Source organism: Chrysemys picta, chromosome 23 (assembly GCF_011386835.1).
Source record: "Chrysemys picta bellii isolate R12L10 chromosome 23, ASM1138683v2, whole genome shotgun sequence".
Taxonomy (NCBI): domain Eukaryota; kingdom Metazoa; phylum Chordata; order Testudines; family Emydidae; genus Chrysemys; species Chrysemys picta.
The window spans coordinates 8,987,823-9,011,746 of NC_088813.1; the positions used below are offsets into that span (position 1 = coordinate 8,987,823).

At 51.3% G+C, this 23,924-nt stretch overlaps 1 protein-coding gene across 1 annotated transcript in view; it reads left to right on the forward strand.

Annotated features, from left to right (window-relative positions):
• The first annotated feature begins 996 nt into the window (after positions 1 to 996).
• OPRD1 (opioid receptor delta 1) overlaps positions 997 to 23,924 on the forward strand; it is a 34,770-nt gene continuing 11,842 nt past the window's right edge. Inside the window, exons 1-2 of the mRNA XM_005286148.5 lie at positions 997 to 1,486; positions 20,534 to 20,883. Coding sequence (XP_005286205.1) covers positions 1,251 to 1,486; positions 20,534 to 20,883 — 586 coding nt within the window. The 5' untranslated portion in view covers positions 997 to 1,250. The remainder of the gene's footprint in view (positions 1,487 to 20,533; positions 20,884 to 23,924) is intronic.

Sequence of the window (23,924 nt, forward strand, 5' to 3'; positions counted from 1 at the left end):
CAGGGGTCTCTTGTTTAATGAGCACACATCTTGGCACATTCCCGGCCTATGAATATGTATGGCCATTACATAATCAGCTGGGGATGGGCAAATATCCTGCCCTGTTCTACGAGCTGAGCGCTATCTTGGGTCTCTGTTACCACTGGCCTCTCTGCTTGGAGCAATGAGGTGGATACCTGGCGTGGGGTGGGGGGTAGGATCCCAATGTCTATGAAGGGAGGTGGTTGAGGAACAGAAAGAAGGGAGAAAAATGAACTAAAAGGTGCAAATGAAGTAAACGGAGCTGAACCAGGAAACAGCTATTTGTAATTGGTGAAATAGCCCAGAAAGGGATGTTAGATAGCATCAGGCAAGTCTCAGCAGGACTGTGGTGGCTGACTGGTCACGTGGAGGTGGTGTGTTTAAATTCCTCTTTAATTTATGTTCCCAATGATGTTAAATTCACACACACACACACACACACACACACACACACACACACACACACACACACACACACACACACACACACACACACACCATTCTGAGGCCCTTTGCTGGGGCCCCCACAGGCATGACTTCCTTGCATGACTCCAACCCCACTGGTTCTCAAGCGATGGACGCAGAGGCTGGCATGGGAACCCGCAGAGACCAGACCCGACCCATGAGGTCCATCCCACCTTTCCCCTTCATCCGCGGCTAGCCATGAAAAAGGGACCTGAATTCCCCCTTTCCCCATCGATTGCCCAGCTCACGTGCCATTCTGGCCCTAAGACGAACCTGTCCCACTTGGCGCTCCTTGGCTAAGCTCCAGGGACCCCCTCCAAGGCTGGGGGCGGGGGGACACTTGTTGGCAGTTTCACCGCACATCGGGTAATGGGTGGAATGATCCGCACCCCCCCCCCCGGCATATGGGTTTTGATTGACAGGCCCGCCTTTTTGATCCCCTGCCACCACGTGGCTCCCGACGTCCGCGGGAGTTGTCAGGTTTGGCACGAACCCGCTCGCTGCACAGTCCCCGCTCTCCGCTCCGGGTGCGGGCCGCCGAGCAGGAGGAGGCGCAGGAGAGCGGGGATCGGCTCCCCCCACAAGCCGGAGCCCGAGCCAGGCTCCTGGTCCGTGGCAGCCGGTTCGAGGGGAGCCGCCGCGCCCAGAGGAGCCCGGGAGTCGGATGCACTTGAGGGGACGCGGGGGGGCCAGGCAGCAAACACGACCCCCGCCCCCTTCCGCGGGTCCAAGTGGAAAGTCTCGCCTCACTTTGCACCGGCGCCATGGAGCTGTCCACACTGCCCGGTGCTGGAGCCGACTCCGAATTCTTCTTCAACAGCAGCCGCCTGCGCGACTCGCCCTGGGGTCCCTTCCCCAACGAGAGCTTCAACCACACGGGGCTGCCCGGGGCCAAGGACCCCACCTCCATCATCATCGCCATCGCCATCACCGCCCTCTACTCCGTGGTGTGCGTGGTGGGGCTGCTGGGGAACATCCTGGTCATGTACGGCATCGTCAGGTACGGGCGGCTCCCACCTGGGCCAGGTGTGCGGGGGGGGGTCACCTGCCCGGCTCCAGGGAGCCAGTGGGACTAGGGTGACACGGCGGGGCAGGCTGGCCAGAAGCCAGAGTAGGTGTATGGGCGGGATATTGTGTGTGAGAGAAAGGGGGGGGGGGGTGTTTGTGTACAGAATGGGGTGTGTGTGTGTGTACAGAATAGTGTGTTTGTGTACAGAATGGGGTGTGTGTGTGTGTGTATGTGTACAGAATAGTGGGTTTGTGTACAGAATGGGGTGTGTGTGTGTGTACAGAATGGTGGGGGGTGTACAGAATGCTGTGTGGGGTGTGTGTGCAGAATGGGGTGTGTGTGTGTACAAAATGGTGTGTGGGTGGGTGTGTACAGAATGGTGTGGGGGTGTACAGAATGGGGTGTGTGTGTGTGTGTACAGAATGGTGTGGGGTGTGTTTGTGTACAGAATAGTGTGTTTCTGTACAGAATGGGGTGTGTGTGTACAGAATGGTGTGTGTGTGTGTATGTGTACAGAATGGAGTGTGGGGGTGGGTGGAGGTGTACATAATGGGGTGTGTGTGTGTACAGAATGGTGTAGGTGGGTCTGTACAGAATGCTGTGTGTGTGTGGATACAGAATGGTGTGGGGTGTATGTGTGTGTTGTGTGTACAGAATGGTGTGTGAGCATTTGTGTGTGAACAGAATGATGGTTGTGTGTGCAGAATGTTGTGTGAGTGTTTGTGTGGGTACAGAATGTTGTGTGGGTACAAAATGGTGTGGGTGGGTGTGTACAGAATACTCTCTCTGTGTGTGTATGTATATATATATATATACAGAATGGTGTGGGGTGTATGTGTATGTTGTGTGTACAGAATGGTGTATGAGCATTTGTGTGTGAACAGCATGGTGGTTGCATGTACAGAATGTTGTGTGAGTGTGTGGGTACGGAATGTTGTGTATGTGTGCAGAATGTTGTGTGAGCATTTGTGTGGGTGGACGTATAAAACCAGCATATTAGAGTATGGTGGGGTATGTGTGAAAACTCGTATTACATGTGAGAGTGAAGCTACAATGTGTGTGTGATAACAGAGGACTGTGTGTATGTCTGTGAAGCAACAGCGTATTGTGTGCGAATGAAAAAACACTTGTGTGTGAGAGAAAGTGTGTCTGTGTGTGTGCAGCATGCCCTGGAGGGGAAGGAAGGGAAGGGGAGAATACAGAACCCCTAGTGTAACTGGTTCCAAATGCTGCACGTTCCTTTAGTTCCTAGTTGTGATTCATACAGTGTTAGTGTTGAACGCTATTTACAACAGAAGGTCTAAAGCTGACCAGGCTGTACGTTGGAAGAGGTGATGGTTGGAGGTTAGCAAAATCTCAATGCAATCCTAATGTCCTGCTGTAAAAGCCAGTCCTACCAAATCAGTGCCATCAAATGTCAATGTGATCAAATCAGTTGCTCTCAAATCTTAAAGTTGCAGAAGGAGTTGTGCATAAGAACTGGGTTCGGTAGATCTGTGTGTTGAAAGCTTCGCTGGTGGTTAAGAAGCGAGGGCAGAGGGCTCAAATCCTCAGCTGGCATTAATTGGCATCACTTAATTGAAGTCAATGGAACTACTCTGCGGGTCTGGACCACTGGGCATATTTATTTCCCACCCATGAAAATAGGACACAGCCCTAGCTCATAAATGCATTGTTAGCCTAGAGGCTATGAGTCACCACTCACATGTGTCTGTGCCGAACCTGGAAATAAGCAAGGTGCCAATGTGTTTTTCCTTGTTATTTTTGACACAGATGAAATATACAATGCGTAGCTTTGTTAGCGGGAATTGGTGTGCGCCTGCTGTGAGTTTCAGAATCCTCATCAGGTTACCGAGTCTCACAGCTCGGCTGCGTGCCCTGGCTGTATATTGCAGGTATCGAATAAAACACCCTACGGGTAACAGAACGGAGATTTTCCTTGTCAGTGGACAGTCACGCAGATGGCTGCCGATCTCAGCTTAATGATTCTGGCCTCAGGCACCATCCAATATGATCTGGATAGAGACGTGCTATTGCTCGCTATAGCAGGTGAATCGTTGTGTGTTTCCCATGTAGGGGATCCGAAGCCCGTCAGTGTCAATGGGAGTCTTTTCATTGCCTTCAGTGAGCTCTGGATCCGGCCCCAAGCCTGGCTCACCAGAATTCACAGCAAATTGGGCCCTGGAAATTTAGAGCCATACCCTCAGCTGCTGTTGGTGTATCTGCAGTGGCTTTCCGTGGAATTACACCTGTTTACACCACCTGAGGATCTGGCCCTTAGCCTGTAAAATCTCTTTTGAGATCACGTTCTCCACAGTTCTCATTCATCCTCCCATCAGTCTCATAGCACACCCTCACTCCTGCTCTGTCACAAGGATCAGGAGTTCCGGGGGCTCCTGGATGGCCACCCCGTAATGCTAACGCCCTGTCCAATCTCTTACAGTCTGTGTTGGCTCAAGAGCACAAGGGGCTGTAGCCCCAAAATTAATGCCTTCACTCTAGGTTTCTAGCTCCTGTTGGAGGGGCAAGGACAACAATCCTCCTGCCTTGGCATAGGGAGCTTAGAAGTTTCTTTACTCAAGACAGCAATTCTGTCATCCCCTGTTTGCTCTGTAGGATGTTAGACAGTTTGTTTAAAACAAAAGCCATGTTCTTTCCGTACCCCCCACTGCTCACCATAACCCTCGCTGCACCTGATCACTGGGGCTGTCACTCATCTGGTACCAAATTTACCTCCCTCCCACACAAACCTACCAGCACTTCCCGGGTGAGGCCTGTAAATTATTGATATTGGGCATGCAGAGCCATCAAACTTGGGGCCAGATGCTGATGCTCTTACTGAAAATATCTGTGAAGTAATGCACTCTTCAGGGCTCGGGTAGCAGCATCCGGCCTTGAGGTTACAGAAAACTCAGTATATTTTAGTAGATAAATCCTGCACCATCTCCAGCTTCTCCCTTGACTATTATTTATAGTAATATTACTGTAGCATCTAGGAGCCATGGGCATGCACAACAAGCTGTTTGTGCAAGGTGATGTACACACGTTTGCGCGTGTGTTTTCCTCATTTGGGGATCTTTATCTCACCTTTTAACAGTCAGTTTCACACATTTAGAACCTGGGGGGTTGTGAGTTGTGTACTTTGCTCTTATATGGGGTTTTTCATCTGTGGATCTCAAAGCACTTTACCAAAGTAAGTATTAGCCCCATTTTACAGGTAGGGAAACTGAAGTATGGAGAGGTGAAATTATTGGCCCGAGGTCACACACTGATTCAGCGGCAGAACTGGGACTAGAACCTAGATCTTCAGACCCTTAGGGAAGATTGCCTCCCCTTTGAGAGGCAGCCACCCGCTTGAAAATCTCTCTGTGCATTTTTCAGCTGCAATGTGAAAGACCTACAGCCCTGTCATAATTGCTCAATCGCCAACTCCAGTGTAACCAGGCCTTTGATTGGCGTGGTAAGAGAATAGGACTGGGAATCAGTCTTGGGTAACCTTGGCAAGTAACTTAGAGCACGATTTTCAAAAGTGCCTAAGGGACTTAGAAGCCTATGTCCTTGGGACTTAGGCCCCTAAGACACTTAGGGCCAGATTTTCAAAGGTATTTAGGTGCACAAAGATACAGATAGGTGCCCAGGAGGAGTTAAATATCTGAAAATCTGGTCCTTGAAAGTGTTACCCTTCAGCTCTAAGGACCTGGCTTTCAGGTGCCGAGCGCCCCGGCAGCTGAAGATTCTCAGGCACCTCTGAAAATCAGGTCCAGGACTCCAGTTTATTATCCGTTTGCAAAATGGGGCAATGGTGCCGACATCACAGAACACTGTGCAGCGCCAATCAATGTTTGTGAAGTGCTTGGAGAGTCTCTGGGGGAAAAGAAATTGTCTAAGTGTTGTGATCAACATCATAACATGCGCATAAGAGGCTAACGATGGGTAGTAATCAGAGGTAGGAACTAAATAAGCTGTTTATTACGTGGGCTGTCGTAAAATGGCAGCTTTATTCCACAGTGCTTTGATTTACAATTTCCACCGCAGCTGCAGAAATTAGCAAAGATTTGTCTGGCGCCTGGGTTGGAAAAAGAAACCCTCTTGCTCCCCTTTCATCCCACCACTCCGTTAGTCTGAAGTGCTCATCCTGCTGATGAATGGCAATGAATTAAAGCGGCGAACTTCCAGGAGGTTAATGATTCCCATTGTTGTGGCATAAGTGGCTACTGCGAAATCTCTGGTTTGCCGCCCCAGAGACGAAATATACGAGCAGAACCACACTCTTGCGTGCGGAGCCAAAAGCCAAACTCACAGGAATTTAGCCTAACTGGGCAAGATTGAATATACCCCATCAAAATGCCAACTTTTAGCGCTTTTCAATTTCCCTCTGCCAGCACATTCGGTACATAGCAACCAGCACGCCAGATTGGTCCAGCCCGGCTTTGGCTGTGCGGGAAATAAATGGTGTGACTCACAGGAGGTAAGTTACCCCACAAAACACAGACTGCATCAGGGCTGGAAGAAATGGAATGACCTGTGCGTGATCCATCCTGCCCAATCCTGCTCCCATTGAACTCAATGGGAATCGCAAGCCACGCAGGCCCCTTTCATTCTGTAGTGAAATCAAATAGGTCAGTGCGGGATTCCCCCCTCCCCACCCTGTCTTAGATATAGAATTGAAAAGGATTTTTTTGGACCTGATTCTGCACCATTGGCACAGCTCACATTGACTTCAATGGGCCTGATCCGAAGCTCCTTGAAACACTCCCCTTTGGCTTTGACAGTAGCAAGATTGGACCTTTACTGATTCGTTTTAGGGGGCTGGGGTAGGAAATGTACAGCGCCGTGAAGCCTCGACTTTTGAAAGGAAGGGAAAGTACAGTATGGTTAAACTGCTCAAACAGTAGCTATCGTGGTATGTTCTCTGCCGCATCCTAGCAAGTAAAATTGGCCTGCTAAACCCAGGGTTGTGAGTTCAATCCTTGAGGGGGCCATTTAGGGATCTGGGGCAAAAATCTGACTGGGGATTGGTCCTGCTTTGAGCAGGGGGTTGGACTAGATGACCTCCTGAGGTCCCTTCCAGCCCTGATATTCTATGAAACACAAGGGTGTGCATTGGTGCCTGTATAATCTTTAGCCCGCCTCTGTCAGGTATTTTTAACCTTTGCAGCCCCCACGAGCTGGCTGGGTGGGTGGGTGGGAGGACAAACTGTGTGACTAGCAGATCAAACCAGGCCTGACCCAAGTCTGGGGGGGATTTTCCATTGACTCCAACAGGCTTTGCATCGGGCCCCTACTGAAAAGCGAATTAAAACATCAAAGCTCTTCTAGAGACATATCCCATTGCAGCGTCATTGTGAAGGACGCACGTTATTGGCTCTTTAAAAGGCTGGTTCAGGAAAGAATTGTCAGGAAGGGGCTCTTTAAAAATCCATAATTGTTACCCGCTCCCTCTAAAGCTTAAAAATCTATCTATCTAGGTTCCTATATGGAGCCTACTGCGGTGGTCTAATGACCAGTGGTCTGAGACCCTAATCGCTTTAATCCACATGAAATAACCAATTGCCCGTTCTGCAGCACCTTCAGTCCGAGGCTCTGAAAGTGCTTTGCACACGGGAGCGACACAATGCACCAGTCCCAGCCCATAGGCTGAAATGAGCTGGAAAAGCAAAGACACCCGTGGAATCTGGCCCTAAAGGAAAAAGCACGGACCCAACCCTGCACGCCCTGGGCCATCTGCTGCTTTCAGCTGCCCAAGTGAAGTGGCGCCACTTAAATCAATGGAGTCACTCCAGATTTACAGCGGGGAAGCTGAGGGCAGGACCGAGCCCACGCTGTACCTGGGACTCTCCTGTTGATTTCAAAGGGAATTCCACGCATCCATGCAGGATAGGGCGCTAAAGCTGCACCCAACATGCCATTCACAGTCAAAGCTAACTTCAAAGCTGACTAAGGAGGGCTGGGGACGATCCCGCATGCCTGTGCAGATGGGGGGGGGGGGCAGGAAGGAGGGCAGCAGGAAGGCGAAAAGAGCCTCTTCCCCCGTTTTCACTCAGGAAGCAGGGAGGGCAGGACCTAGGCCCAGGCTGGCCAGCAGAGATAAGCCAATGGCAGGAAGGGGCACACGCTGGACCATGTGAGAGAACGTAGCAGGAATCACTAAGGCCTGTGCCTTGGTTGCTCTCCCAGAACCACTGTCCCTGTCTCAGCCCAGGTGGGGCCACTGGGCGAGGGCCCTGGCGCCCACCTTCTCCTCACACCCTCTTCCTCCCAGTCCTTAAATCCAGCGGGCAGGACTGTGCTGGGATCCTAGGCCTGGCTGCCCCAGCAAGGGGGACAGAATACAAGGGCTCTCCTCCTTTACTTACCCTCGCAGGGGATGGAGCACCTTAGCCCTGGCATCTCCTGAGCACAACGACAACTCCTCGCTAGTGCCACTGATGGCGGTCGAGTCCCAGGCGGGTATTTGTCGGGCGGTCAGCAGGTCCATGGCGGATGCCTCCCTCCCAGAGCTGCAAGGGTGGGGAGGCAGCCATGCAGCCTCAGGGGTCCAAAAGGCACCGTGTCAACCTGGGGTACAAAGCTTCCACTGAGCCGTTGCTCTCTGCCACTAGAATTGACCCAAGGATCTTGCCCATAGTGGTTCGCTCAGAGGAAAGGGTGGAACGTCTCTGCCAAATGCAGAATCCAGTGGCCCTCGTGCGAAAGTGGAGCCCAAAAGGTCCTTTGATGAGTGATTCTTGGCCAAAATCAGAGAAATGCACAGGGGGAGGCTGGAGCTGTGACGTGCCCCCATGTGCTTCTAGCCAAATCAGTCAATTCCAGTGGGAGCGCCCTTTGCCTTTTTTGTTCTGCATTTTAGCCAGGACCATTGTCCTGACATCAGATCTGTAAAATACCCCTTGAAACAACTGGCAGCCGCATAACTGCCCCGGCGAAGGCCCAGCATTTAACGGCACTGTGTGGTATAATTGCAGAAAATTCATCTTGACGACTTCCACTCCTGCAGGAGCCATGTGTTTCCTCTACGCGTGCCTGATGCCCAATTTGCTAAGAGAACCTGTGTGTGGCAGAGGTGGGATTCCCAGAACCGCAGTGAAGGTCCTGGCAGTGTTTCTCTTTTAACCCCATATGGGCTTTCAAGGGTTTGTAACTCCTCCAACGAACCGGTTAGAAAAGGTTTCAGCCTCGGCTGCACAATTTTGAGACCCCTTTGGTTTTAATTGCTTTGGCCTTTGGCAAGTTGCGCGAGGCTATAAAAGGAAGAGCCGAGGCGGATCATTTCTAGTGGGACCCAATCTGAAGTCCTTCCTTAGGGTTCGATTGTGCCATTGCAGCTCAGCCCGGTGCTGGGGGCCCCAGAGCTTCCCAGGGTGTGGAAGAGCGAGAACATAAACTGCTGCACCCTTAGAATACCACCTGTTCCTCTCATACCCACAGGCTCCCCTAGCTGGCTCAAAGGGGCGGGGAGAGGGAAGGAAAGTTATGGCTGCACCTACACTCTAGCTCCGCCCTGTCCCCTTGGAGAATACAGCCATGGCTCCGCCTACTTTCCACCCCGGTCCCCTTGCGAGCATCCCAGGGGAAATATTAGGGAGCAGTCCCTCTGTTCCACACTGAGTGCAGTGATGCCACCTACGACAAACCCACAGAAGTCTAGCCAGATTCCAGCCCTTCACTTTACTTAGCCCTTATTTAGTCTTCACTCAAGAAACTCTCACCAGCTTCCTGGAGGGTTTCTCTGAGGACAGCCCAGTCAGTTGAAATCGGCCCGGTTCGCTCGCCACCTCGTTAAATACTAAGCATTTCTAGGAGCGGGGATGCCATCCGCTTCAGAAAGAGCTCCTCCTGCAGGTGCGGGCGTGGGACTTGGCACCCACCCACACATGCACGCACATGCGTGGCTGTGCAGGAACACACAGATACATGCATCAACGCACAGACACACCCGGGCACACACAAATACACGTGTCGTCACAGCCCTGGTCAAGCTCCCTCTGCTGTGTTTGGATCCCACCACTGGACCCAGGTGCTTTTAAGTTTCCCTTTGTAGGCATAGGCTCCAGCACAGGTTGGCCTCTCTGGCGCATTCTCTGGACACAGACTCTGTCTGCTAGCTCTTCACAGAAGGGGGATTTTCTAGTCCAACTGCGTAGGCCCTGAGACTAGCGTCAGCTCCCCCAGACACCACAGTAGCTTAAGCACACCCCATCCCAGAGCTCCAACCTTGTGGTTTAGAGTTTACCGCCCCTCCGGGGACACAGGAGAGTGGAAGTACATAGACACAGGCTTTGCATGAGGTTTCTAAGCCAATCCTTCTGCTTTACACAGCGCACGAGATCTAGGCAAAATAAGAAACACGCTGCAAGTGAATCCCTGCATCAGTTTCCTCCCCACTCGTCAGCCTTCTTTGGGATCTGCTCCGAGTGTCTAAGTGGCCCAGGACCCTTCCTCCTCCCCTTCCCTCCTGCCCAGGTCTTCTCCTCCAGAACGGGGAGTCTCTCTCGGACCTTTGCAGTCAGTGTCCTCCAGATCCTGGCTGCTGGTCAGGTAGGTAGAAATGTTCCTCCGCGCTCTGGAAATGTGCCCACTTGTGTTCATCCGTCAGGCACTCTCAGTTTTTAAATGCTAGCACCAACGCTAGGTTTTCTGTTCCCTTTCTGGGGAAATTCCACTCCTCCACCCTCCTTCCTGCCGACAAACTTAGTGGAACTGCTTTCCCCAGGCTTCAGCCGTCCGATTGTCCTGTGGTGCTCCCATCTGAATGGGAACGGTTCATATTAATGACTCTCTGTTGCCCGTGGTCTAGGGGAGATGTGACACCGGGCCTGAGATCAGACTCCACTGCCATTAAGGCACTCGGTGACACAGCAATTTCATAAAACCAGCTAGAATTCTTATGTGGTACAAAGATAGATCCCCCAAATCATCACACACACACTTCATCACATATGCACAAACAGAAACCCCTTGCAATATTCCACTTAGGAAAAACTGAGCAAGAAAGGTGCACTTCCCCTTACCATTGAGGGAATCCGTCTGCACCCCCACTTCATTACTGCACACCCCAGGCTTCCTCAGCCGCAGAGCTTGGTGGAGCTGGGGGTAGAACTGGGGATGGAGGAGGAGCTGGGGCTGGAGGCAGAGCAGAGATGTGGCTAGGGGCAGATCTGGGCCTGGAGGCGGAGCAAGATTGAGGGCTGAACAGAGTTGGGGGCGGAGCTGGTCTGGGGGCAGAGCAGGGCTGGAAGCATGGCTCTCCCTCCACGCCCCTGTGGAGACTGGCCTGGTCCCTGGCATATGCCCCCCTGAACATTCCTTCGGGGCGCGCCCCACAGTTTGGGGACCACTGCTGTAGTGAGGGTCTACCCTGAAGCACTCCAGTTGCTGTAGTGGTTTAAGTGTAGACGTAGCCTCAGAGGTGTGTTGGTGGAGGGTAACCGCACCTCCAGAACTTCTGTTCAGAGTAACCTCCCTTCAGCAGGGAATCCAGAGACAAACCTCCAGCAGGAGAATGAACTGGAGATTAGCGAGACAAGGTACAGGAGGGAATATCTTTTATTGGACCAACTTCTGTTGGTGAAAGAGAAGCTTCCGAGCTCCACAGAGCTCTTGTCTCTCTCATATTATAGAATCATAGACTATCAGGGTTGGAAGGGACCTCAGGAGGTCATCTAGTCCAACCCCCTGCTCAAAGCAGGACCAACACCAACTAAATCATCCCAGCCAGGGCTTTATCAAGCCTGACCTTAAAAACCTCCAAGGAAGGAGATTCCACCACCTCCCTAGGTAACCCATTCCAGTGCTTCACCACCCTCCTGGTGAAAAAGTTTTTCCTAATATCCAACCTAACCCTCCCTCACTGCAACTCTTATCTAGCGCTTTTCCCCACTAACACACCTCCTGAGTCCCAGCCCAGTGCTCTCCCCACCAGGCCATCCTGCCTCCAGAATAAACAGCGCCCCAGCAGTGTGACGCAAGAGTTGAACCCGAGTCAGCTACTGGGAAAGAAGCATTGCACCCTCTGCCAAGAGAGGAAACAAAGTAAAGCCAAACCTCTGCTCTCATTTGCACTAGCGCTGTCAAGAGCTTGCTTAGGTCAACAAAGACCAATGCTTTACTCACCAGACAGCAGGCTGGGAACTTGCTGCTTTATTCCACTGCAGCCCAGCAGAGCCCGGGGGAGAAGGGAGTGCTCCCACTCACGCACCAGCAAGCAAGGGAAGGGTGGAGCATGATGCCATCCCATAATGCTCTGGGTAACCCTAGCCTGACCAGTGTAGAGCCACTGGCTTCCTTGGACTTACCCCTGATTGACATTGGTGTGCGAGAGACCAGAGCTGAGCGAAGAGGGACAGATCCTCAGTTGGATCTCTTTCTTTCACGCCCAGGGAGCTAGCGTTTTACCCCAGCGTTGCACGGGAGTAAATGGCCGCTCAGGGCAGAGGTGGCCAGAACCAGGCCCTGCTAGTGTTTAAGCCGCTGCATTTTAAACCAAAGGTAACTTTTAGAACTGCCATTCCGGGCTGGGCTCACCTGAAGCCCTTTCGTTATTTACCTGTAAGAACAGGCACAAGCCATGCAAGAATCCTTCCTCCACTTTGCCACTAACCTTTCACTCTAACCAGGAAGGACCACTTCTGGGGCTGCGGGGGGAAGGACGGTTAGCTTTTCCCCTGTCTCTGGGCAAGCCTGTGACTTTAATGGTGACAAAACATCCACTGGTTTTCTTTCCTCCTTCCCATGGGATTCTGCAGCCTTTCTGTTCCCTTTTTCACAGGCCTGAAGTCTGTTTCATTCTGACACTTCAATCCACTGCCGATTCACTGCCTCTTCAGCCCGGCTGAAGCTGGAGCAGGGTACGTGTGCCCCTCTCATAAATGCAGACTGGTTGTGATTTCCACCTGGGGGATCAGAGGAGAACCCCTGACTGGATTATCCAGCCCTCTGGGGCGGGAATATGGTCCACACCCCTGCTTTGAGTCTGTTCTGTGCTTTGACAATCCTATTGATCATAGTGGCTTCTCCCTTTGCGGCTCACCCCTACACTTTAATTGGGTGGATGTGCGGCCGTGTCCTTGTTTGAAATGCTTTGCATTAACCAAAGGGTTAGTTGTCTCCACGCCTAGTGCATGTGGGTTAATTAGAACACTTGGGGTCAAATTCATCGCGGGTTTAACTCTGGGTGAACTCAGGGAAGGGACATCTGGGATTGAATGTCACGGCCCCATGCACCTCTCAGTCAAGGACAGGTTTGTACATGAGACGACACAAGCGATATTAATGTTCTAGCTTCATAGCTTGCACTTGTGTTTAATTAGTGAGGGCAGCTTTGTGTGAGCCCAGCGCAGCGGGGAGGTGCGCTGAAAAGTTGTGCTTTGCACTGGCTTGAAAGTGACTTCTGGCTGGAAGATGGTTTAAGCTCCTGTTTTCTCTCTCCCTTAAGTGTTTGTCATCATGGGTTTGACTAGAAATGAAGGCTACTTTGTGATTCTTCCCTACACAGCAGCTCCTCGGTAGGCTTAGGGAGCGCCATGTTTCTTCTGTCCCACCTAATAAAGTCACATTCGTTTTCCCCGTCTTGGAAACAATGGGGCACCAACCTTTAGTCCTTGTAATTTACTAATGTCAGAGGGAGTCAGCTGCTTCCAGGTACCCCGCCAGGCTTTCTGATGGGAGGACACATTAGGGGCTCACCCAAGTAGCAGGCTGTGCTCTTGGACTGCCTGAGATCTAATCCTGGCTCTTCTGCCGCCCTGCCTGTGTGGACGGTGAGCATGTCATAGATTCATAGATTCTAGGACTGGAAGGGACCTCGAGAGGTCATCGAGTCCAGTCCCCTGCCCTCAGGGCAGGACCAAATACTGTCTAGACCATTCCTGATAGACATTTATCTAACCTACTCTTAAATATCTCCAGAGATGGAGATTCCACAACCTCCCTAGGCAATGTATTCCAGTGTTTAACCACCCTGACAGTTAGGAACTTTTTCCTAATGTCCAACCTAAACCTCCCTTGCTGCAGTTTAAGCCCATTGCTTCTTGTTCTATCCTTAGAGGCTAAGGTGAACAAGTTTTCTCCCTCCTCTTTATGACACCCTTTTAGATACCTGAAAACTGCTATCATGTCCCCTCTCAGTCTTCTCTTTTCCAAACTAAACAAACCCAATTCTTTCAGCCTTCCTTCATAGGTCATGTTCTCAAGACCTTTAATCATTCTTGTTGCTCTTCTCTGGACTCTCTCCAATTTCTCCACATCTTTCTTGAAATGCGGTGCCCAGAACTGGACACAATACTCCAGTTGAGGCCTAACCAGAGCAGAGTAGAGCAGAAGAACGACTTCTCGTGTCTTGCTCACAACACTCCTGTTTATACATCCCAGAATCATGTTTGCTTTTTTTGCAACAGCATCACACTGTTGACTCATATTTAGCTTGTGGTCCATTATAACCCCTAGATCCCTTTCTACCGTACTCCTTCCTAGACAGTCTCTTCCCATTCTGTATGTGTGAAACTGATTGTTCCTTCCTAAGTGGAGCACTTTGCATTTGTCTTTGTTAAACTTCATCCTGTTTACCTCAGACCATTTCTCCAATTTGTCCAGATCATTTTGAATTATGACCCTGTCCTCCAAAGCAGTTGCAATCCCTCCCAGTTTGGTATCATCCGCAAACTTAATAAGTGTACTTTCTATGCCAATATCTAAGTCGTTAATGAAGATATTGAACAGAGCCGGTCCCAAAACAGACCCCTGCGGAACCCCACTTGTTATGCCTTTCCAGCAGGATTGGGAACCATTAATAACTCTCTGAGTACGGTTATTCGGCCAGTTATGCACCCACCTTATAGTAGCCCCATCTAAATTGTATTTGCCTAGTTTATCGATAAGAATATCATGCGAGACTGTATCAAATGCCTTACTAAAGTCTAGGTATACCACATCCACAGCTTCTCCCTTATCCACAAGACTCGTTATCCTATCGAAGAAAGCTATCGGACTGGTTTAACACGATTTGTTCTTTACAAATCCATGCTGGCTATTCCCTATCACCTTACCACCTTCCAAGTGTTTGCAGATGATTTCCTTACTTACTTGCTCCATTATCTTCCCTGGCACAGAAGTTAAACTAACTGGTCTGTAGTTTCCTGTGTGTAACTTCAGCGGTTCGGCCCACCTCCAAGGGGGAACGCTTGATGCTCTAGAAGAGGAAAGAGCGCCTCAAGGTTGAGTCACGGGATCTGTTCCTGGCTCCACTAGACGTCCCATGTGACCTTGGGCAAGTTGCCTAATCTTCCCAGGCCTCGGTTCTCCAGCTGTGAAGTAGAGATGATGCTAACACTGGTTAATGTGGGCTCTGCACTTTGAACTTGGGTGAGGAGCGCTCGGGCTTAAGGGACGACTTTCTGATGGGAAGACACATTAGGGGCTCACCCACTGCCCCAGCCGCAAGTGGATCTTTGTCTGTGTGGATAAAGGAGGCTCAATAATATACCTACAGCCGTCCGCAGAAAGAGACGGACGAAAGGGGAGCGAGGTGACAGGCTGCACAGTGCATTTCCCCTCCTTACAATTTAGCGTGAGAACAGTGTGTTTCTATTACAAAGGAACGGCTTTGCCGAAACCATCATCTTGGAATCATAATTTCTCCATGAGCAGAGGCCCGTGGCTGGCATTCAGCCAAGGAAATGTTTCGCTCGCTCTGCCCGCATGCTTAACCAGCCATAGATCAAAACCGACATGACACATCCTCTCCTACGGAAGAGCGTCTGCAGGGATCACTGGTGTTTAGCAGTTGCAGGTGGCTCCATAAACTCCTGCTAAGCGCCAAAGCCGCACCCCGGGACTGAGAGAGGATTTCCAAGCCATGAACCTTGGAGGGAACGCAGTCTCTTCTCTTTCAGCATGCGGTAACACAATGCTGCAGTCAGCAATGTGCTCGCTGAGCAATAGATTTTACACTAACTACATCCACAGAGCTCCTAATAAAGTGCCCGGTTAGGGACAGACAGTGGCTGCCAGGAACCGGCCGTGTCAGACTGGAAAAGCAGAGGGTGCTGCCGGCCAGGACTGGGGTACATTGGCAGACTATATGTACAGGAAGCCCAGGTCTGGAATAGCTGGGTGGGGGTTGTAGGTTAAGACTGAAGGGCATGGTGGGAATTGCATGGGGAGCGGGGGAGCTCCCGAACCATAACCGCAGGGGTTTCTGCAGATGAGGGCTGAGATGCATTGACAGAGCTGAGTGTTGGTATGACGGGGCTTGGGCACAGAGTAGTGGGCGTTCCCGGCTGCCACACCCAGAATTCCCCTGGAGGCTGTAGGTGAGCAAAGGGAGTTGCTGATGCCCTCCATGTGTAACACACTGGCACAGTGAGTGTAGGGTGACCAGATGGTAAGGGGAAAATATGGGGACCGCCACGGGGGGGCTTTTTTTGTTTTTTACACTCACCCATCTGGGTCTTCGGCGGCAATTCGGCGGAGAGTCCTTCAGTCGCGGACGGTCTTCGACGGTATTTCGGCAGCGGGTAATAAACCTTGCCGACAAAGACAGAAGCACCCGCCGCTGAAATGCCGCCGAAGACCGTCAGCGACTGAAGGACTCTCCGCCGAATTGCCACCAAAGACCGGGAAACAAAATATCGGGACAAATGGCATCCCGACCGTACTCCGGTCGGGACATGGGACAAACTCCTCAAAATCGGGAAAGTCCCGATTTTATCGGGACGTCTGGTCACCCTAAGTGAGTGTCATGGCCATCTCTAGGGCTGGTCCATAGAACAACCTACTACTGCAACCAGCTGACTGAGTTACTTCTGTAGCTCACAAAGCAGAGGGGCCATGCTTTCCTGCTAGTGAAGGCAGGGGGCTGGACTCGATGACCTTTCAAGGTCCCTTCCAGCTCTAGGAGATAGGATATCTCCAACAATTTAAAATTTATTTTATTGTGAATGGTACTGGGTTCAAATCCTGCTCCCACCCAGGGGGTGATCACACTTGCATTCAGGGAGGGCCAGGACTAAGATTGTGGCTGGCTCCATTAAAAGGGGGCCAGGCTCATCGGGCCCATTCTTGCACCCCAGGCTTGGACCAGCCACAACATCAAGTTCACTAGGGAAGAGTGTGTAGGGAGTTACTTGCCTGTGGTGTGTCTCTGCAGCAGGAGGGTACCCAGATACCAGACCTGCACCACAGCCACCACATGACAGAGCCAGGCTGCCAGGCAGTTAGTGCACATCACTAATCAGGAAAGGCAAGGGCCCCATTGTTACTTTGAAACAGGAAGGGCAAGATGCTACCACGTATTGTCCCTTCCATTCCACTCCTACTACCCTGGACCTCTGGTGACAGGACAAATCATGCAACATAACATACACAGCTGACCCTGCCTAAGCCTCTGGTGTCTACCTATCCATAAAACTCCATTTTCATGGTCCAGCTCATGACTGACCACAACATCTCCCAAGGTTTTGATGACCCCCTTCCTGGGCAGTCATCAGAACTGAACACCAATCACACCTCTTCTCCACTTCAAGCAGGTCTGGTTTGCAGCATGCCCCTGTGGTGAACAGACTCAGCAGCTCTCAAACCAACTGAGGAAGCAAATTCCAAAGTCAAGAACACTTGGCCAAGACCAGACTGGGGCTATGGCTGTAGATCTTTCTGAATGCCAAGAGCTTCATAGATTCCACGGTTCAGAACCTTGAAGACCTTGGAACCCTTTAGAATATTCAGGGTTCTAGATTTTGCCTCATGCAGGAACCTGACCTTTTAGACCTTCTGAGGGTGGCATCCCATAATTTAAAAGGCAAAAGGGAAAAAAATAATTTCATTCATGTTCTGAACATTCTCAATGTTTCGTGAGGGACCCAGGACCTCATCCCTAGTGCCGTTATGAAAATGGCTAATTGCATTTGTTTCTACATGTTTAATACACATTGAAACATTCTGCAAACAGGAAGGAGGGGCTTAGTGGTTAGTGCAGAATGTGGTGAGAAGGCAAAACTCTTGAGCTCTATTCCAGGTCCTGCTAGCCGTTGGCTGCATTGATTTTGTATAAACTGCGTAATCTCTTAGGCCAGAATTTTCAGAAGAGCTCAGCTCTCATTTAGGCATCTAAATAAATACCCAGATCTTAGACATCCTGAACAGTGCTTTGAAATAAGCAGCTAAATTATGCTGGCATCTCAATAAGCAGACAGATATTCAAAAGACATCAGCACATCAGGTGCACATTGAGGGCTGAGCACTTCTGAAAAGCTGTCTGTAAGTGTCACAGTAGAAGCTGCTATACACAGGGAAAACCCGGCCCAGAACTCTTCTGGAAATGTGTCCCTGTATGCTTCAATTTACCTGCTCTGAAATGGTTTGAATAATCAAGTTTGTTCTGGGCTCCATTATATAAAGTTTGTAAAGTCTTTGGGGAAGCTCAGGTGAAAAAAAAGCTACAATTGCAAAGAAATATTATTAATCATGATGTTTCAGCATGCTAGTTCCCTTAGGCAGCTGAATGGATTTCTGCAAGCAATCTGGTAGAAAACAAAACTGAGTGAAAAGAAAGAAAGAAAGAAAGAAAGAAAGAAAGAAAGAAAGAAAGAAAGAAAGAAAGAAAGAAAGAAAGAAAGAAAAGCAGCCAGCCATATGAGGAAGGTTGCATAACTGCCTCTCTAGCTGCAGAGATAGATTAAATTGGTTTAATTTGAAACCAGGCCTTGTCTGAAAGACTTTTCATGCATTATTACCTCATCTTCCTTTGAATTCTCAAAGCAACTGCTTTTCTCTCCAATCTAGCTACAGAAATGATTATTACCTCCTTGCTCAGCTAATGGGATTAGAACCTCGGCAGGCTCTGAACTTTATTCTACTCTTTCCTAATGAGAGCCCCAATTCAGCCAAGTACCTGAGCTTGGGTGTAATTTTAAGGAAACCACTTAAGCACGTATTTAAGGCTATGGGCTTGTCTACACTTGTGTAGTCGCAGCAGAGAGCTCTCTCAGCGCTCTAAAAAAACCACCTCCACAAGGGGCGTGGCTCCCAGCACCAGTGCACTGTCTACACTGGCGCTGTACAGCACTGAAACTTGCTGCACTCAGGGGGGTGTTTTTCCACAGTTTGCACTACAAAGATAAACCGACCTATGTTACCCCTTGTCTACACTGGCAATTTACAGCGCTGAAACTTTCTTGCTCCCAGCAATGGTAGAAACGCCCCCCGTGAAGGTGGTTTTTTCAGAGCGCTGGGAGAGAGCGCTTTAGCGTTGCCAGTGTAGACTAGCCCTTAGGTTGATTTACAGCCACCGCATTAATCACTGAGGTGGCTCACGTCCACCCTACCTTCCTTCTGTCGGTGGTACCCATCCTCACCAGGAGCGGTTCCACCGACTGAAGAGGGGCAGCGTGGAGGACTGAGAGCCAGGGATCTCAGCTCCACGCAGATCCCCACCGGGAGACCTGCTGCCCGCTGGGGTTTCTTGCCTCCAGCCAGGAGACAAACACACCGAGTTTAGTCGGCTGCCCTGCTCCAGTAGGTTCGCAGCAGGGAGCCCAGGCAGCAGTCAGCCCAAGCCGGGAGCCTGGCTTGGAGTGGAGACCGGACCCCAGCCTGGCTTGTGAGCCAGCTTTCTTGTCAATTTCATGGCTCCCGCAGAGCCGTGAAATCGACAAGAGACAGCCCACAGGGGATGTAAGGAAGGCAGGGTCTACACAGACACTGCATCAGCCTAACTACTCCAACATAAGTCCTACACCTCTCGTTGAGGTGGTTTTATTATGCCAACATAGCAGGGGAGTTACATCGGCCGGAGGAGCATTTCAGTGCATAAACCGCCACCGTTTTGTCAACAAAACTGTGTAGCGTAGACAAGGCCTTGAAGTGATCCTAGATGTACCAGTGTTGAAGAACTATGGACCCAATGCTGCACACCCTCTAGGGCTGGTCTTCCCTAACGCGGTAAGTTACGCTATAACGTAACTGAAGTCGACGTAACTTAGATCAACTGACAGTGGTGTCTACACCGCACTATGTCGATGGGAGACGCTCTGCCATCGACTTAGCATGACTTCACCAGACCCGCTAAATCGACACCGCTGCATCAGTCGTAGCAGTGTTGATTTAGCTGGTCGGGTGGACGTGGCCCTAGTCCTGCGGAAGCCAGGGTGGTCAGCCTGTTACAGGATCTTGCTCTAATGCCCCAATTTATGGTCAATGGGATTTAATCGTGTGTTTAAAGCTAAGCAAGTGTTTAAGTGCTTTGATGAATCACATCCTGAACTGGGACAGATGGTTCATTTCTGCACATATCCCTTCAACAAGGAAGATGGATTTGTACCCAGTGTGCACCTAGGTTCTGATCCAACACCCATTCAAGCCCTGAGAAAGGCTCCCATTGGCTTCAATGAGTTTTTGGATCGAGCCCTTAACCCTTCCTGAAGTGGATATTTGCCCAGCGATGTTTTGCAACATCCCCATGGAAAGTTCTGTTTTGATAAAATGGGAGGCAGGGGGTGGAAAAGGGGATGGGGGTTGCATGGAAAATTCTCAACCCAGCTCTCACGGTCACATTATAGATGAGAGTCTGGGCTCCAGACCCTCAACGGCATAGGTGTCAACTCCGTGGGTGCTTTGGGGCTGGAGCACCCACGGAAAAAAAAATAACCTGCCAATTAGCTGCTTGGTGGGCCCCACCCATCAGCTGCTCAGCAACCCCACTGATCAGCTGATCGATGGCGGGTGGGAGGCACTGGGGTGAGGAGGCGGAGGAGGGGCGGTAAAGGGCAGAGCGAGGGTGGGGCATGCTCAGGGGAGGGGGCGGAGTGTGGGCAGGAAGAGGCGGAGCAAGGGTGGGGCAGAGCGGGGGCGGAGCAGCCACCCAGAAAGAACAAAGTCGGTGCCAGTACTCAATGGTATTTAGGGGTCTTAATCCCATTGGTTTCAATACCTAAATACCTTTGAGGATCTGGGCCTTAGGTAGCCTCCACACAGCACCTATATCCCCTTGGCACTGAATAAAACTCTGATGCACTTTAACATTTCTCCTTCACTCTGTGCCTTCAGATACACCAAGATGAAAACGGCCACCAACATTTACATCTTCAACCTGGCCCTCGCAGACGCCCTGGCAACGAGCACGCTGCCCTTCCAGAGTGCCAAATACCTGATGGAGACCTGGCCCTTCGGGGAGCTGCTCTGCAAGGTGGTCCTTTCCATCGACTACTACAACATGTTCACCAGCATCTTCACACTGACCATGATGAGTGTGGATCGCTACATTGCCGTCTGCCACCCGGTCAAGGCCCTGGACTTCCGCACCCCAGCCAAAGCCAAGATCATCAACGTCTGCATCTGGGTCCTCTCCTCTGTGATTGGCGTGCCCATCATGGTCATGGCTGTGACCAAGTCAAAAGGCAAGTGAACGTGGCCCCCTGCTGTGATCCATTGACTGGCGTGTATGCCAGCGCCAATCAACCCTGCTGTAACAGGAGGGCTGACACTCAGGCATCGTGCACACTTGTGGTGGCTACACACCCCGGTGAAAAAGAGGCTGCGTCCATGTTGCGGTGTGTCGCTATGACGCAGCAGTGGAAGGCTGTGGCCAGGGAGCGGCAGTGGCAAAAGACTCCAGCAGCGGGGAGCTCCCAGAGCCTTTTCCCTCTGCCAGAGTTTTTCCCTGTGCTGGGGAAAGGCTCCGGATGCAGGGAGGCAGCAGGACACTATACTCCATCAATAGTGCTAAAAAGAGGAGTGTAGCTGGAGTAGGCGCTGCTTGGGCGTGCAAAGAGCCATTCAGGGTACGTACCCTAAGGCTCTGGCATGGCTGTACTCTACTCACCTAACCAGTGCCTCACTGTTTACACTGCTCTCCATACCGGTGTTAGCTGGGGATAAGTGCAGGGCCGGCGCTTCCATTTAGGCGACCTAGGCGGTCGCCTAGGGCACCAGGATTTGGGGGGGCAGCATTTTGCCACCCTTGGTGGCAATTTGGCGGCGGGGGGTCCTTCTGCGCTCTGGGTCTTCGGTGGCAATTCTGCGGCGGGTCCTTCACTCGCTCCGGGACTCGCCACCGAAGTGCCCCAAAGACCGGGAGCGCGGAAGGACCCCCCGCCGCAGAATTGCCGACAACGACCGGGAGCGCGGAGGACGCCCGCCTAGAGCGCCGAAAACCCTGGCGCCGCTCTTGGATAAGTGTAAGACATAAGTGTAGATGCAGCTTCAGGGAGCTGCAGGCTAGAGCAGGGCAGCTGGGGGGGGGGAAAGTGGGGCAATTTGCCCCAGGCTCCGCAGGGGCCCCCACGAGAATGGCTGAGGCTCCCTCCCCGGCCCCGGCCCGACTCCACCTCCGCCCCTCTCCCGGAGCCTCAGCGCATCCAGGAGCGTCCCTGGCTCCAGCGGGGCCTGGGCTCCTCCCCACTCAGAGCTGCGTGGTAAGGGGGCGAGGCTGCGAGCTCCGGGCCGAGTGGCGGGAGCTCAGGCCCCACTGGAGCTTGCAGCCCCGCCCCCTTACCACGCGGCTCTGAGTGGGGCGGAGCTCAGGCCCTACCGGAGCCACGTTGCAGCGCTGTCCAGGGCTGCTCCTGGATATGGAGTGCTGAGGCTCTGGGTGAGGGGGGAGCCGCGGGTAAGGGGCCGGGGCCGGCGGGGTTGGATAAGGGGCAGGGAGGGGGCAGAGGTTGGGGGGGGCAGTCAGGGGACAGGGGGGTTGGATTGTGGGCGTTCCGGGGGTCTGTCAGGACTTGGTGTGGGGGGTGGATAGGGGTCGGGGCAGTCAGGGGACAGGGAGCAGGGGTGGGATCCCGGGGTGGTGGTTGGGGGAGTCTCTGGGGCACAGTGAGGGAACAAGAAGCAGGATGGGTTGGGGATTCTGTGGGGGGCGGGCAGTCGGGGGGCAGGAAGTGGGTGGGGGTCAGATGGGGGGCAGGGAAAGGCTGTTTGGGAGGCACACCTTCCCTACCCTAAAGCTCATTCAGCAGTTTGAGGCTTGCAGAAGAGCCAAGCTGTTAGCTTTTCCGTTAGGGCTGCCATCCCTTTCACTTCTCAAATGCCAAATGATAGTCTAGATTGAATTTCAGTGCCATAGGGAGATTCATGTCAGGGGAGGGGAGCTTCATTTAAAATTAGCCACTGGGGGAGGGATCACATGAGAAGAGCAATATCCTACACCACCTACCTCCTTCCCAACCCTACTAAGAGACACCCCCCTCCCCTGCATTCCCTGAGGCTTCAGAGGGGTTAATTCAGTGGTTCTCAAACTTTTGTACCGGTGACCCCTTTCACATAGCAAACCTCTGAGTGCGAACCCCCCTTATAAATTAAAAACACTTTTTTATATATTTAACACTATGATAAATGCTGGAGGCAAAGTGGGGTTTGAGGTGGAGGCTGACAGCTCGCGACCCCCAGTAATAACCTCGTGACTCCCTGAGGGGTCCTGACCCCCTGTTTGAGAACCCCTGGGTTAATTTAATTTTAGCACCCTGTGTCCATTCACAGGCATGTGCTATTTTGAGCATTTCAGTTTTCACAACATAGGCTCATCCCAGATTCTGGAACAAGCTCAAATGCTCAGTTCGTGGAGTATGTACATAGTCTATACTAAAGACAAACCCACAGTAACCGTCTCCAGTTTGTGATGGACCCCATGGTGCCAGTCTCTAGGAAACAGATAAATGCATGGAGTTTAAGTCCATTAATGGCTATTAGCCAGGATGGGTAAGGAATGGTGTCCCTAGCCTCTGTTTGTCAGAGGATGGAGATGGATGGCAGGAGAGAGATCACTTGATCGTTACCTGTTAGGTTCACTCCCTCTGGGGCACTTGGCATTGGCCATTGTCAGTAGACAGGATCCTGGGTTGGATGGACCTTTGGCCTGACCCAGTAGGGACGTTCTTATGTTCTAACCTAAATGAACCCAAAGGTATGGAGACAGATATGAGTCAAGGAAGACAGCAGAGTATCAGAAACCTGGAAAAATCTCTGACTGGATGGGCTCAGGCGTTTGGTCACAAGCTGAGGTGGTTCAAAAGTTTTGGATTTTTTTTAAGCAGAATTTTTTTATTGTTTGTTTAAACAATCAAACACAACAAGCAGCAAATATTCGGCCACACACTTCTGAAACCCCAAACCATGTTCAGGTTTTGGCAGACTAATTTCAGCTTTTCAATTAAAAAAAAAAAAAACACAACAAATTTTGAAGGAAATCAGATATCGTCCGTGATTTTTTCTGCTTTTTAAAAACCCCTAGTTTTCAATCCAAAAAAAGTTGACGGAAAATATTTGTCCAACCCTTTTAATGAGCTTTAGTGCCTTTTAGCACTAGCTGATGCTGAGAACCAGTGATACCTTGTAAAGAAGTTTTCTCAAAACTGGGTTTGTGCCGAGATGCGGAAGGTTTATTTTTCCCAGGGCTGCCCGTGGGGGGGGGGGGGAGGAGCAAGTGGGGCAATTTGCC